Here is a 12,369-nt window from a genome sequence, read left to right on the forward strand (position 1 = left end):
ATATATATATATATATATATATATATATATATATATATATATATATATATAATTATTAAGGAAAATATGTATTTTCGTATATAAGAATATATCTTTATATAGTTTTTATTTTAAAAATTAATTAAATAGATTATATTTAATCATAACTATTAACTCTTTTTTTTACTCTAATAATTTCTTTTCGCATAATAACTTACCCTCCTCAACTGCAGCAATAATTGTGATATTTAAAAAAAGATAGAGGATGAAATAGTTTTTAAATACCTGAAACGATTGTATAATGAATATTTAATATTATACTGAAAATATGACGTACTTACTCGCGCTGCGTAAAATATTATCTTCATCGTTCTCATTAGATTTGTTCTTTTCAGCTGCAATAGATTGGATGCACAGTGATTAAAATAATATAAGTATTTTTGAAGCAGAAGATGAGTAAAAACGAAAAATTATAAGTACAAGTTAAATATACAAGACAGATTTGTTTTAAAGACGCGTACCAGACATCCGTCTGTCTATTGATATTTTGTTAGACTATCTTAGAATGGATCAACGAACTATTTAAGTTTGCAGCGTGCGTAGTAAGAAGCGAAACGGTCGAGTGAATCCTACAGTGCGTGACAATACTTTTTTACTATACTTTCACTTACGACCTAGATCTTACTTATTATACATACAAATAAATGAATTACAAAGGAAACACTCTATTAACAATTTTAATGAGATGTACAAAGTATAGAAAAATGTTATGTTTTATATAATAAGATAATATTTTATTAGAAAACTGTGTATACACATCCTAAATTGAGGATCGCGAACAACGATGTTAAAATAAATATTATGTTCTTTATTCGCTATTATACTTTCTCCACACTGAAAAATCTTACACACCGGACTATTTGTCTAGATTGTCCACGTACATCAACGATTATACAATTCCATGTATAAAAATCCATTGTACATTATTAACTTGAGAAGTAAAAAAAGAGGGAAATGCGGTCTTTTAGAACATCTATCCGATCACATGTGAGAAACAGATATTATTCATTGTCACTAATGTCTTCGTCGGTTGTGAACTCGGAATGTTCATCGGCTGCATCTACATCTTCCGCGGTTTCCTCATCCGAGATGTCCCACTGCGGATGTTCCGTTGGTACTTCTGGTGCTTTTTTCACGTCCAACTATAAAACAAGATGTTATCACGTTGTATTGTATAAATACGTTGAACTATATTTTTCTTGAGATAAATTTATGTAAAAAACGAGAGGATTTCTGGATTTTAACTCACCTTGATATCTTGAGCTTGGTCGAAGCCAAGATACGAGTCGCTACGTAAACACACAGTAAATGTATAAAGGCCCGGCCAGCGTGGTGCTGTAAATTTTAACTGAATCTCTTCGAATTCCACTAAAGACGTGACGTGCACAGGGGTTGTCAACAGCGTTTGACTTTTTCGATCACAGATATAGACCCACCAATATTCTTGCTTAACGTCGGGAAAGAGCGGACAGTGCACTTCGTGTGATAAATTGCTCCTGCCTTCCAATACTCTTTCCCGCTTGCTAATTTTCTGTTGGAACCTATTAAAAAAAAAAAAAAAAAGAGCAATGTCAACCCCAAACAGTCGTACATGAATGAGAGAACGATAGTAAACAATTACATGTTCACTTACTTTTCCCATTCTGTATCATCGTCGTCGAGAGATATATCCTTTTTATCGTGACTATCTTCGTCGTCACTCCTGTCACTTTCGATTTCGCTGTCACTTACATCAGACAACTTCTCTTTGGAAGACTCTTTCTCCGACTTATCGTCCTTCTTTTTCGCATTGAGAGTATTACCTGTGTGCTGGGTATTGTTGGCCACAGTTTGGGACGGGGTTTGAATATTTTTAGTTGGAGCTGCCTTCTTATTGATACTTTTTTTGTGAGACTTCTTTTGACCTTTCTTTTTCTTAAGCCACGCTGGCTTCGCAGCTTTCGCAGATTGATTTTGCTCCTCCGACATTTCGTCGATCATTTCTCCACTTATTTTGTTATCATCGATCATTGTTTGCTCGTTGACAGAATCATCTCCAAAAAGATGCTTCATATCTTTCCGCGTTAGTGACACCGTTACAGTTACAATAGCACCAGCAGTATAGACGGTAGGATTTTCATCGTCGATTACTGAAAAGATTATTATTAATATATTATATAAGTAAAAATGAAAATTTTGTATAAAAAAATAAAAATATGTATAAAAATCTATAAATGTACAATACGTAATATTTACGATACAAAGAACTGATAGAAATAATAAATTACCTTCGGATCGTACTTTGAAATCTATGTACGGCATATTTCCGAGAACTTTTATAACGTCCTCATATTGGTTGTCCGACAGATTTCTAAGTATCAGTCTTCGTTCTTCTCCTTTCAGTTGTGCGAATTGCTGAAGACTTTTGATTTGACGCTAAAAGAAAAAAATCACTCTTAAGTATAGAGTTATTTTCATCAGCAAAAATAAAAATATTATTAATGGGAATAGAAAATTTTCTATAACTTTATTAATACCTTCTTTGCGAGGAAGTATCTTAGATTATCTTCAGTTATGTGTGGTAATTGAAGGAGAGGGTTTTTAAACTCCCAGAATCCTTGAACAATCATTGGACACAGTTTCATGCAGTTCTCTATAGTTGTTATGGTTGGTACCCGTGGTACTATAAAAACGATTTTCATCAATTATTTTCTATACTGAAAAGTTACATATGCTATTGAAAAGGAAGTCACCAAATGCTTACCTCTTCTAGCATAAGCTAAAAGTATGACTTGATGAATGCATCCGACCATTTCCTGGATTAAATATGGGCATTTTTTTACAATATATTGCCTGTCCTTATCTAATGTCTCAGGATTGAGTGATATACGCGATAAGTGCGCATGTAATAAGGCTCTAGCTTTAATTGAATACATATTGCATAATGGTATTTCTTTGTTCTTTTCTCCTAGGTTAGGTAACTGTTTGATGAGCTGTAACATGAGAATGCAAATGTATATATGAAATATTCCAATACTATTAGTCTCTAGAAAATAAAAAATTAAAACATCAAATAAAAATTATATTTACTGAAGGAATCTCTTCATTATCAGTGTCTCTTTCAATTACTTCTGCATTGCGTTTCTTGAAGAATTCAAAGGAAGCAGCAAGAATCATAATGACTCTTTTTAACGTCATAGACGGTGTTTTCACGAAGAAAAAGTAATACATTTCAGTGGTTGTTAGAAGAATCTAAAAATAAACATTAATAATTATTTATATGTATTAATTCCTTTAAAAAAATTTGTTTATATGCATAGTGAATTGCTAGTCTTATATGTATATAATATTACTTATAACTATAATATATATAGCAAAAGAATTACATCTATTCTATTTATAATTATAATATATAGTTAACTAGCAATTGTCTAAAACTAAAATTATTACACGACAGATTGTCTACAAAAGCTTTTTAGAAATGCAAATTACTTGGTCACCCGTGTAGCGAATACTTTTGTACCACCACATTCCTACAACTGTTGGTAAAGCAACCATGAACACTAATCCATATAATCCTAAGACCCATAGCGAGTTTTCTTTCTCAACAATCCAAGAAGGTAATGCTATACCAAAACTCATTGCTCCTGGACCATCTGGATTTCCATATTTTTCCCAGTTTTTCCGTGCTTCATCATCCGTCAAAGCTTGGTAAGCTAGTTTTGTTAATACAAATGGTTAGCATATATTAAAATTCAAATATTAGTGATGCTAATCTAGATTCAGTATAACAACTTCCAAAAATTAATAATTTAAAATACTTAGTTTTTCACGATCATTAAATTAATCTCAAATATAGCTATTTAAAATGGTTTCTGATTATCATTCTTATATATTGCATTACTGGTTGTGCAATAAGTTTATTAAACATACTACAAAAATATGCTTGATAATTGTATTGCTTAGTTTTATATATATATATATATAAATTCCCCTTATATACAACATATCTTACCTTTAGTTAATTTCATAAATGCTTTTTCATCTCCGGTTTCTTTATCGGGATGAAGAATTAATGAGAGTTTGCGATAAGCTTTTTTAATTTCACTTTGTGAAGAACTCTATAATTAAACTTTACTTATTATATATTCTATAAGCTATTATCTATAAAAAAATCTATCTCATATACTCACAGGTGGAATTTTTAGTATTTCAAATGGATCAAAATTGGCCATTTCATAATCAAACTGCGAGACTTTATATGTTAAAAGTATGAGTATAACCCATCCCATAATAATCAGAAATTTTCTGTAATAGTAACAGTTTTAATTATACGAAAAAAAGACTTAATAATATGACATAAATAGAATTCATTACTATATATGTGTAAAAGTGCAGTAATTTGTGTAAGTATTTATAATATACAGTTATGATATATCAACTTACATAAACAAAGCCTTAGTTTCTTTCCAAGGTTTATTCGATTGAAGAATAAGTTTTTTCTTTTTGCACCCATCGCACTGGCATTCTTTGGCTAACTGACCAGGATCTGGAAAAAAATTACAAAAATTATTAATATACATACATATATATATTCAGTTGTTTTTCCAATTTACATCTTTATTATTTTATCAACATATCTTATATTTATCTTTGTTTATAAAATATTTGTGTTAACGAAATATCATGTGCTAGAAAAGGAACAGAAAGAATCCTTCAACCCAATCGCTAATAAGTGAACACTTGGACATATCAAGAAACACATCTAACCTTGCTTCGGCTGACGCGGCCAGAGGTAGTAGGTCCCGGGTATCAACAGTAACGCCAAAAATGATAGCAGAAAGTAAAAGAATGTCCCTCCGCTCTCGTCATACTGAAACTTCTGTCCGCTCATCGCTCATTTAAGTATTGCTGCGTGTTTCTTTCCTGACTTAAGTAAAGCGTTTAAGTACATTCATTCGTAACATTATCCGGCGGGCTCGCGCGCGCTGCGATTTTCGCGAACGTGCTGTACGTATGCGCATGCAAATCAACGACGACAGCTAACGAGAGGGATCTCGTGGTCGTCGTCAAGACTGCCAACTCAGCATCGACCACTTCGCAACGACCGCGTGCACCTTCGCTCTTCTGACGTACGTACGCGCGATAATTGCGGACGATCGCTACTGGACTGGCGTTGTGTTGACGATGATCACTGATGACGTCGACCCCGACCAGCGGTGGCCAACGGAACCACGATTACGATTCGTTACGATGCCATCATCGCGCGCGTATGTGTAAGCGCGCGCGCGCCATCATTGAGATCAAACGTTCAACCAGCCAACGTAACGTTATTTTTATATTGTATTGTGATAATAACTTACGTTTCAATAATACTTGTTTGGTTTAATCCTTCTTGTCAGATAATATTTATTTGATAATGACTCACGTTGTATAGATACCATTTACGGTACTTATAAAAATCTTTCTTTTGTTAAGGTATGTATAAGAGAAATTAATCATTTAAATGTACGAACATATGTGTTTTCATCTTGCGAAAGATATGTTTATAGAAATATTAAATTGTAATGGTACTATGTTGTAATGTTTTCATCGATGTAACACGAAGAAGCCTAAAAGCGGTCATGTCAACGTTTATAGTTAGCCCAACGAAACGAACATATTTTGTCTGTTAGTTTGACAACTTCATAAGACGTTTTTAGGCTCGGTCGTACCAAATAAATGGTAAGCTAATTGACAATTAAAATGTGTCAGTTTTTATTTTAAAAGAAAAATTATTTTTAGTTATTAATTAAAATATATTGTAGCGGATAATCGAACGCAATAATGCATCAATGTTTTTTAATTAGTAACTAAAAATCTATGTGGTTGTTTGCAAAGGATTTTTTGTTGATTTGATTTGATCTATAAGTTCACAACGGCAGTCCTTTCTATCATAACTTATCGTACGTAAACATTTGACAATCTTTTTTAATTAACAACTTAAAATTTTACGTGGTTGTTTGTAAAAGTAAAGAGGAATCTTGTAAATCTTGTAATCTTGTGTTAAGTTAAACTTAATCTATATATACAAGAGCATGAAACATTTATCGTCAGATATCTTATATAAAAGAATTTATTGCCATGAGAATTTCGGCAATATTGTAGCAATATTCTGATGTCATGAAAATTGCTGAGATTGTTGGAAAGTAAACGTAATTAATTCAGAATTAATTATTGTAGTAATAATAAGTAAATATTTTGACTAAAATTATGATATAACAAATTAATATTTCTTGAAACATATTTTAAACACGTTGTGCTGTTACAATAGCATTACAAAGTATACATTAATTGTTTCTATGCTATGTCCAACATTCTTTTTATCTAAGAATGTTTGAATTGTTAGTTAACTTGCCATTAAGTTATGTATGTTTCTACTAACTTTAGTTAACTTACTGATTATTTCAACGGAATTAACCAATCGCATCTGTTAATTATAATTAATGAGAAATACGATTGGTCAATTTCGTTGAAATAATCAGTCGGTTAAATTAATTAAAGTTAGTAGAAATGGGCATTAATTAGTGAACTTATTATTTAGTTAGTGCAACTGAGTCTTAGTCGTTTCTTTTAAAACGTTGAGAAAATAGCACAGTGCGGGACCGCTCGAAAGATTGTGACTGCGTTCCGATACTCACTTTCAGTACTGAAAAAAAAATCTATAGTATACGTAACATAAATTATAGATTTTCAGCACTGGCAGTGAATATCGGAATACAGCCTGTGTCGTACGGGTTTGTAACGTTCGCTACCATCGCGGATTCAATGGTCGCGTGCCGATAAAATTTCATATGAAATTGCATTGCATAATATGTGACAAAAGTGGAAAACCTATTTTTTTTAGCAATTCTTATTATATAAGTTATTTTCGCATGTATATAAAATACAAGGATATAAAATCGATAATGTCGGTAATAGATAATAATATTGTCGACATTTTTAGTTCTATTTATCGTGAAGACATTTTTTTTTATCGGAGCTTGTCATCCACTTTGGCATCCCTTTAAGACGTCATAATGTTTGGTAAATTATTTTAATCTTCAAATTTAAAAATTTATGTAGACTTTTATTTGTAGACTTTTTTTATAATATTACTTATATTATTGAGACAAAGTCATAAATTATATTACGAGGAAAAATATCTTTTCTCGCATATGTCATATTGTACAGAGAGTGTAGCAGTATTTATACAATTGCAGATGGAATAACTTTTTTCATAAAAATAAATTGAGATTAAAGAATAATTAATCTTGGAAAAGTATCCCATCTACGATTCTGGCATAATTGTGTATGTTCTTATAAATATTAATAATAATACCAAATTTTGTAAAATTTATGATTATAAACTTTAAGCCTGTCAGTTAATACCTCTAAATTTTATTGTATGTATATATATATATATATATATATATATATATATACACATTCATATATACATAAAAACATAAATACACATACATATGTATATATATGTATGTGTGTATATATAATTGAGCTTTTCTTAAAATTTGCACAAAAAATTTAAGAATTGCTCTCTTAGTAGAAAACGACTAATGTTTGTGAAAAAAATGCGAACATGCGTGAACATCGTAAATATTTAATATAAATCTAAAAATGATTTTTTTCATTCTCCCTCTCAACTTTAAAGAAATATTAAGCATCTTTGGCAACTTAATCTTGAACAGACTAATTGTTCCATTGTATTTTTCAAGAATGCATTTTAATAAAGATAGTTAAATAGCTTTTAGAATTCCTACAAATATTTATACAGATTGCGAAATACTTATTATCTAGAAGCCTTCATTCTTTTTTCAATCGCGACCAGATTGTTCTTCTCTTCTCCTTTCCTCCCTTTGTCTCTCTTCTTCTTCTTCATCTTGTTCATCGTTATCAGTTTGTTCCCCTTCTTCGGGTGGTCTCGTCCACCTAATATAATGATTTCTTATATGCAGCAATATTTTAACGATATTTCTAATTTGCAAGTAATAAGAGCAACGGTCTAACCTGATTAATGTTTCTGGAGATCTGTAGAGGAAGATTAATTTGGCAAATAAATCTTCTTCGAGACATAAGTCGCCACTCTCACGGACCAGATAAACATCTAAACAGAGGCGAAGGATTCTATCGACGTAGGGCAAATCATCGAACATGATCTTTGGTGCCATGTCACTAACGATCTTCCGCATCATCTGACTGATTACTATCACTGCCGTGGTATATAATCCTAGAATTCTGTTTCCGATCGTATGAGTTTCAGTCGACGAATCACAAAAATGTTTTCGCAAATTTGTCATAGTTATTCGTGGAACTGTACAAGATCTTCAGTAAGCAAAAAATCGTTGACAGGACATTATTTGCAACGATATTAAATAGCATATAATGTTATTTAATATGTAGTTTTTAACGTTATATCAACATTATTATTAATTATTTTCGGCACTTCAATATTTTTAAAACATTTTTTCAATATTCAAATAGATCATATTATTTGGCAATATCTTTGAAATATTTTTAAAATATCAAGCGAAAACATTCAAGAGATACACATGAAATCAAATGTTTCAAGATGATTAAGGAAATATTCTTTGTTTACTGAGATCATCTCTATTGTATCATCGAACTTACCCGAATCCACTGATGAAGCTTAAACCCTCGGGGAAAGTTTTGTCGTTGAATAAGAACATCATGATGTCTTTGCAATCATTTAGAGGCACTTTGCTCAAACGAACTTTGTATAAAAGGTCGTTGCATTCCTCCTTCACTACCCACCATTGTTGATGAGCGCAACACTGCTTATCCATAGATAATTGAACGCTGATGTTTCTAAAGAGGTAGTCGTCGCTGTCATCTTCTCTCGGCGCTAGAAGCACGTTATAAATAATAATTTGATCTTTTTAAATCCCATTATTTCAATAGAATTTAGTTGCGTGTTCACTCACGTAAAAGTGGCGACCACATTAATTGCGGTACAAAATAGATGGTTCTACCGGTGACTTTGAGGAATTTCGGGAAAGCGTATTGCAATAGTATAGTAGCATTCGTTACGGTAGAATCTTGCATGCTCAACATATCTACCAACGTCTTTCTGACAGGATTGAACTCTCCGTTCACGTAAGGGAACAGTTTTATATCACGAACCCTCGTAGTGATTTCACTAGCATCTTTCACATCTGTTCTTCTTGAAACTGTCCATTCAACATGTACAATTACTGTCGTAGTATTAGAAGCCAATTCCGATTTCAATCTAACAAAAAAAAATGATGATAACGAATATATCTTCAACATCAACATCTTTATAATATCACATAACATGAAATCTGATCTATCAATATTGTTTAATGTTATTTATTTTATCCTGAGATAGATAATATTAAGAAAAAAATCAACATGACTATAATCACAGTATTCCATTAGTCAACTGTGGTGGAAACATTTTTAGAATTAATTAATTTTTTTTAAACTTAATTTTTTTTCGAACAAACCTTTCTCTATCAGGTGGGGAGATACTCCAAAATCTTTTGGAGAAACCGCTGAATTTCACTGCAGCTACGTCAGAGTGGACATAATTCTCGAAGAAAGTGACTGCCGATTTTTCCTTCGCGTAGATATTTGTAAGATCATTGTATTGAGCTTGCGTGTATTCACGGATGGAATTGCCCTGTGCCGACATAGAGTAAATGGGTTCGTACGGGCCGATTTGAACTTTCATAGATACGTCGTAAGGCAAGTTCGATTCGCCGACAGTACTACCCAACGCAAAAAGAAGCAGAGGAAACCAAATTAAGCCAATTATGACGAATAAAGCACCTCCACCGACTAAGTATTTGCTTAATTGTTTCTTCTTTACTCCTCTTGGTTGGGGATAGTCTGACTCCACGCCTCGCATGCACTAAAATATTTTATGGAATATTAGTTCAAAATTATTACTTATTGTACATTTGGAAAATAATGTCATTGTTTGGTAATTCTATGTACGAAGAAATTAGTTAAAATACTTCATTATGCGAATGTTATATGAAAATTGCAAGTAAATATCATATTCTTAAGACAGAATAGGTTACAGAATGTATTGCACTTTTCTTTTAGAACTTACTTTAATTTGATAAATACTAGCGAAGATATCCTCCATTTTAAACCAATCCATTATACTCATAGATGTGTCAGTCCAAATCCAATCCATAACTGCACGAAGCTCAAAGAGGAAAGGGATCAGCATAAATCTACAAAATAACTGTCAGGTCAGCATAGATCAAAATACAAACGTTGTTCCGTAATAAATGTTTTACTGACCCTTTGAATAAGACATAATTCACGATGCTGTACGTTTTGCATAAAAAGTTACCGAGTATTCGTGTCGGATATCCTTGTCGTAACTGATAAGCTGCCAGCAAAAGATAAAAGCATTTCACCATATACCAGATTTGTGGCGGAAGATTCTCGTTGAATTGTCTGCAATCAGAAATATGTATGTATGTGTATATATATGATGTACGTAATGCAAATATTAACAAATATGAAAAAAATGTTTACCTTTCCGTTACGCTCGGTAAAATAAAGAACATCCAAAGATGAATGCCAAACACTAAACAATATTGGAAAATTAATTTCCCCACGATGGATTTTCTCAGATAAAGGGCCCTGTCGATAACTATCAGAGCAAATTGCAATAATAACATCAATAGGAAGGGCATAGGAACTCGATTTTCCTGCAAGTAAGCTGTTACGCCGCCATCGCCTTGTTGAGTCTAAAATGAGAGAATACAAAATATCGATACATTATATACGAATATAAATAGCTATGCACAGTTCGCTAAATAATATATTTACCCCGAAAGCGGAGAATCCGAAGATGAGCAGGAGGAAGTTGAAAAAGTCACAGAGAAACATATAAGCGTATACATTTGTTTTCTCCTTACCGGCTGGACTGATGATTCTCTCAAAGAAATTTTTCACTGGTTCGCTGTATTTAGTTACGCTGCAACATCAGAGAATACAATTGGATTTAATGAGAGTCAAAGTACGATTTCAAGATATTAAAACATTATTTCTCTAACGAGTCATACACAATATTATCAATCGTAATCTGTATTAGATGTTAGAAATGAGTATAAATGTTCTTCTCTCAAGTTAAGGGGAGGTTCTAGTTTAAATAACTGAAAAATAGGAGGTTTTCACGAATATTTCTCAAAGAAATGGATGAAGATATTAGTATAAGGTTTTGACTATACTATTTAACATTGTTTTAAGTATAAAAAAATTATGTTTAAAAGATTTATATTCCGTCCAGATTTTTTGTGTTTAAATTTTCTCTTATTCCATTTCAGATTGTTATACGAGCTGTAAGCTCGCTGTTGCTCACTAATTATATGTGTTCGACAATATCGCGTTCAAAAAACTTGGACGAAATTTCCCTTTTCATAACTTTTTTATACTTAAAATAATGGTAAACAGTATGATATCTTATATTGATATTTTTATTCATCTTTATAAACAAAATTCGTAAAATTTGTGACTTCTCATTTTTTGGCTATCTAAACCAGAACCTCTTTTTAATAAATTATATACTCGTTTAGATAAAACATATTAGCAGCTATTTACGTTATATCCACCGCTTTAGAAAACGATTCAGTGTGAGGATGCACTTCTTCTCCTTGTACAGCTACGAACTTTTCGTCTTCGTTCGTTGTCGGCAGAGTACTATTCGCATCACCTGCTGCATGAACGCTTAATGATCGTTCTTGAGGTGTCTTTATCTCTGTATGAGATCTACGTATTGAAAAACAAGTTTTATATATTTACAAGTGCAAATTGAAACGTATAAAATATTAATTATTTTTTTATGACGATTGCAACATACTCAGCTCCGACATGCTCAGCTTCAGGTTGCTGATATTGCTGTATGGAAACAGCATTATCATGTTCTCCTTGCCCTTCGTGTGGAGGCGGTGGTTTTGATGGCATTACAGTTAATTTTGAAGGAATAATCTTTCTCGTTTTTATGGACGGACTTGTCCATTGACCCAAGGATTTTAACATAAATCTACATATAAAAATCGTATGACATTATTCCTTAGGAAGTACCCTTAATATGTTTTATTATATTTATTTTTTGTATTCCTGTTTATACCTGTGGAAGAACAATATGAGGAGCAGTAATAAATCCCCAAGAGCATAATTAGATTTTTGTTGAATACCCATAATCCTCGGCAAAAATAGCGGATAATTCGGTTGAGCTTTTAGATTCCAAGGCATAAATTTAAATTGGAAAAGACATTTTATTATTACAGTGGCCTGAAAATAATAATTTTT

At 31.9% G+C, this 12,369-nt stretch overlaps 3 protein-coding genes across 8 annotated transcripts in view; 1 reads left to right on the forward strand and 2 right to left on the reverse strand.

Annotated features, from left to right (window-relative positions):
• The window catches only part of LOC116849902 (inhibitor of nuclear factor kappa-B kinase subunit beta-like), a 5,821-nt gene extending 4,971 nt beyond the window's left edge, over positions 1-850 (forward strand). For all 3 annotated transcript variants that reach the window (XM_032827544.1, XM_032827542.1, XM_032827545.1), the window contains one exon: positions 375-850. In XM_032827544.1, coding sequence (XP_032683435.1) covers positions 375-383 — 9 coding nt within the window. In that variant the 3' untranslated portion in view covers positions 384-850. The remainder of the gene's footprint in view (positions 1-374) is intronic.
• On the reverse strand, positions 827-5,203 carry LOC116849901 (translocation protein SEC63 homolog). Its single transcript, XM_032827541.1, has 12 exons — positions 4,789-5,203; positions 4,465-4,567; positions 4,212-4,326; positions 4,034-4,139; positions 3,511-3,734; positions 3,109-3,270; positions 2,783-3,011; positions 2,556-2,701; positions 2,307-2,454; positions 1,673-2,168; positions 1,289-1,580; positions 827-1,181 (listed from the first exon to the last, which is right to left on the reverse strand). The coding sequence occupies exons 1-12, from the start codon at positions 4,910-4,912 to the stop codon at positions 1,041-1,043; spliced, it is 2,286 nt and encodes a 761-aa protein (XP_032683432.1). The 5' UTR covers positions 4,913-5,203; the 3' UTR covers positions 827-1,040.
• A 1,065-nt stretch (positions 5,204-6,268) lies between these two features.
• The window catches only part of LOC116849900 (piezo-type mechanosensitive ion channel component), a 32,330-nt gene continuing 26,229 nt past the window's right edge, over positions 6,269-12,369 (reverse strand). For 3 of the 4 annotated variants that reach the window (XM_032827539.1, XM_032827538.1, XM_032827540.1), the window contains 12 exons: positions 12,188-12,351; positions 11,918-12,100; positions 11,659-11,826; positions 10,888-11,035; positions 10,591-10,805; positions 10,351-10,509; positions 10,154-10,280; positions 9,543-9,949; positions 9,000-9,304; positions 8,686-8,920; positions 8,065-8,292; positions 7,872-7,986 (listed from right to left, as the gene is read on the reverse strand). In XM_032827539.1, coding sequence (XP_032683430.1) covers positions 7,872-7,986; positions 8,065-8,292; positions 8,686-8,920; positions 9,000-9,304; positions 9,543-9,949; positions 10,154-10,280; positions 10,351-10,509; positions 10,591-10,805; positions 10,888-11,035; positions 11,659-11,826; positions 11,918-12,100; positions 12,188-12,351 — 2,454 coding nt within the window. Of the gene's footprint in view, positions 7,987-8,064; positions 8,293-8,685; positions 8,921-8,999; positions 9,305-9,542; positions 9,950-10,153; positions 10,281-10,350; positions 10,510-10,590; positions 10,806-10,887; positions 11,036-11,658; positions 11,827-11,917; positions 12,101-12,187; positions 12,352-12,369 lie in introns of all 4 variants that reach the window. The other variant, XM_032827537.1, reaches the window with a different exon arrangement.

Source organism: Odontomachus brunneus, unplaced genomic scaffold, assembly GCF_010583005.1.
Source record: "Odontomachus brunneus isolate Ranch 3 - 2012 unplaced genomic scaffold, Obru_v1 Obru_scaffold_128, whole genome shotgun sequence".
NCBI classification, from domain to species: Eukaryota; Metazoa; Arthropoda; class Insecta; order Hymenoptera; family Formicidae; genus Odontomachus; species Odontomachus brunneus.

What these genes read in the sequence shown, in the direction of transcription:
- LOC116849901 (XM_032827541.1), bottom strand. Translation starts at nt 4,912, where the DNA reads ATGAGCGGACAGAAGTTTCAGTATGACGAGAGCGGAGGGACATTCTTT. An exon ending in AAATACTAAAAATTCCACCT is followed by an intron (nt 4,140 to 4,211) that starts GTGAGTATATGA and finishes GTTTAATTATAG; the next exon opens with AGTTCTTCACAAAGTGAAAT. An exon ending in ATAATGAAGAGATTCCTTCA is followed by an intron (nt 3,012 to 3,108) that starts GTAAATATAATT and finishes CTCATGTTACAG; the next exon opens with CTCATCAAACAGTTACCTAA.